This window comes from Pholis gunnellus (genome assembly GCF_910591455.1).
Source record: "Pholis gunnellus genome assembly, chromosome: 6".
NCBI lineage: Eukaryota > Metazoa > Chordata > Actinopteri > Perciformes > Pholidae > Pholis > Pholis gunnellus.
In genome coordinates, this window is record NC_136532.1 from 28,619,623 (window position 1) to 28,622,944 (window position 3,322).

Genomic DNA, 3,322 nt, shown 5'->3' on the forward strand with positions numbered 1-3,322 from the left:
TTCAGCTCCTCAGCCAGCTTGTGGTCCAATCCCGTGTCCTGCCAGTCCTCTGCCTTGTGATTGGACAGCGCTCTGAGCAGAGACGTCTGCAGAGCCTCCCAGCGCAGGAAGCTCTCGCTGTAATCTGGACAGTTGGGGTCCAGGAAGATGCTGATTGGCTCTCCATCTGTGACCCGGGAGACCGACACCAGGGCACCAGACTCTTTATGATTGGTCGAGATCACAGGTGAAGAGGGGGAGGAGACTCGGCCCCTGTTACCATGACAACAGATAGACAGGTAGGTCAGACGGACAGACAGAAAGAGGTCAGACAGGTAGGTCAGACACAGACAGACAGACAGACAGGTGTGTTTACCTGTTGATGAAGGGCAGAGGATACTGGATCAGATACAGGATGATGATTGTTGCTGTGACGACAACTGCTATGACGACCAGCGTGACGACAGACCAGAACAGGAAGCTGCAGCATCTCTGAACACACACATACACACACACACACACACACATATGCACATGCAAACACACACGCACGTACATATACACACACACACACATACACACACACACACACACACACACACACACACATATAAACACACACATACACACACACACACACATATAAACACACACACATACACACACACACACACACATATAAACACACACACACACATATAAACACACACACATACACACACACACGCACATGCAAACACACACGCACGTACATATACACACACACACACATACACACACACACACACACACACACACACATATAAACACACACATACACACACACACACACATATAAACACACACACATACACACACACACACACACACATATAAACACACACACACACATATAAACACGCACGCACACACACACACACACACAAAGGTTTTAAGATGTGGTTCAGAATTGAAGTTTTAAACCTTCATCTTCATCACCCGGATGTGAGGATGTCACATCGTCTCTGATGTTCGCATGCTAACAGCTAGCCACAGCTAGCCACGGCCCATTCTGTCCTGCAGTACCAGTTGTGACCTGGAGAGGCGATAGTGAGTCACTTTGGTGTCCAGTCTGTCCTCAGGAGAGTCCAACAAGACCTTCACCTCGTCCTCTTCACCACGGGGAGACTACGTCACCGGGGGGGAGAGCGGCCCTTAAGTTAGTACTTGAACACAGCCAGCCCCAGAACCCAGAACCTGTGGTTCTGATCTCGGGGGTCTGATCTCGGGGGTCTGATCTCGGGGGTCTGATCTATGGGGTCTGATCTCGGAGTTCTAATCTCGGGGGTCTGATCTCGGGGCTCTGATCTCGTGGGTCTGATCTCGGGGGTCTGATCTCGGGGGTCTGATCTCGGAGTTCTAATCTCGGGGGTCTGATCTCGGGGGTCTGATCTCGGGGGTCTGATCTCGGGGGTCTGATCTCGGGGATCTGATCTTGGGGCTCTGATCTCGGGGGTCTGATCTCGGGGCTCTGATCTCGGGGTCTGATCTTGGAGTTCTCTGGATAAATGAACCAGCTGGTCTGGTTGGTGTTTCAGTGGACCTGATGAGGTCACGCTGGTCTTCCTGCTGGATTCAAAGTGATGAGCTCAGGTTTCACACATTGATCCTTTAAAGCGGCCTGCAGACTACAACATTAATCTGAACATGGTGGAAACGTATGGGGGGTGTTGTGAAGGAGGTTGTGGTTTTGTGGGGGAGGTTGTGGGGGTGTAGTGGTCTAATGGGGGAGGTTATGGGGGTGTAGTGGGGTAACATGTCTCCCGCAGTGTAAATCTTGTCTCTGTGAGTTTAATCTGAAGATCCTCAGAAGATTTCAGTGAAGGCGACAGCTGCTGCAGATTAGAGACTCCAGATTAACAGGATTTAACTCACTGTAGTTGTGTTTCTGTCCTGTCTGTCTCTCTGTCTCTCTGTCTATCTGTCCGTCTTGTTACCTGAGGGGTGATGGTGGATGATAGGGGACTATGAGCTCATCGTGGGCGTGGTTTGATAGGCTAACTAACAAGCTAACGGCTAATGTAGCAGCTACCTTGTGTTTGTTTGGTTGTTTGCTGCCGAGTTCTGAGCTGCTGTTGTTCATGATGGTCCACCTGTCGTTCAGCATCATCCTGAAACACAAACACACCTCAGTGAGTCCACCTGCAGGAGTCTGAGGACACTGCTGCTGCAAAGACTCATGGGAGCTGTAGTTGTTAAAGGTTTTATCTCTGTTGTCTAATCATTCATTGAATCACTGTGAATATTAATCTCCAGTCCTGAACCTCTAAATTTGATCACTGAATGACTGAATGACTGAAGGATCCTCAAAACCACCTCAAGGAGACCCTATCATGCACCATTTTGTAGACCTTTAGAACCTCCGAGATTACACCAACAACTCTGTAGATTTACAACCTATTTGTGCATCTCTGGAACCATTTAACCTAGAACCCTATATGTGACATTTAGAACAGACCAATACATACTTTTTGTTAAAGACTAGCCAATGAATACTTGTTAAAGACTAGCCAATGAATACTTGTTAAAGACTAGCCAATGAATACTTGTTAAAGACTAGCCAATAAATACTTGTTAAAGACTAGCCAATGAATACTTGTTAAAGACTAGCCAATGAATACTTGTTAAAGACTAACCAATGAATACTTGTTAAAGACTAGCCAATGAATACTTTTTGTTAAAGACCAGCCAATGAATACTTGTTAAAGACTAGCCAATGAATACTTTTTGTTAAAGACTAGCCAATGAATACTTTTTGTTAAAGACTAGCCAATGAATACTTGTTAAAGACTAGCCAATGAATACTTTTTGTTAAAGACTAGCCAATGAATACTTTTTGTTAAAGACTAACCAATGAATACTTGTTAAAGACTAGCCAATGAATACGTTTTGTTAAAGACTAACCAATGAATATTTGTTAAAGACTAGCCAATGAATACTTGTTAAAGACTAGCCAATAAATACTTTTTGTTAAAGACTAACCAATGAATACTTGTTAAAGACTAGCCAATAAATACTTTTTGTTAAAGACTAACCAATGAATATTTGTTAAAGACTAGCCAATAAATACTTTTTGTTAAAGACTAGCCAATGAATACTTGTTAAAGACTAGCCAATGAATACTTTTTGTTAAAGACTAGCCAATGAATACTTTTTGTTAAAGACTAACCAATAAATACTTTTTGTTAAAGACTAGCCAATGAATACTTGTTAAAGACTAACCAATGAATACTTTTTGTTAAAGACTAGCCAATAAATACTTTTTGTTAAAGACTAGCCAATGAATACTTGTTAAAGACTAGCC

General features: G+C 43.9%; 1 protein-coding gene across 1 annotated transcript in view; it reads right to left on the minus strand.

Moving 5' to 3' along the window:
- The window catches only part of fibcd1a (fibrinogen C domain containing 1a), a gene marked incomplete at both ends in the record, with an annotated part of 6,700 nt that extends 4,572 nt beyond the window's left edge, over positions 1-2,128 (minus strand). Inside the window, 3 exons of the mRNA XM_079161476.1 lie at positions 1-252; positions 356-471; positions 2,051-2,128. The exon at positions 1-252 is cut by the window's left edge and continues 118 nt beyond it. Of these exons, the coding sequence (XP_079017602.1) occupies positions 1-252; positions 356-471; positions 2,051-2,128 (446 nt within the window). The remainder of the gene's footprint in view (positions 253-355; positions 472-2,050) is intronic.
- Between the last annotated feature and the right edge of the window lie 1,194 nt (positions 2,129-3,322).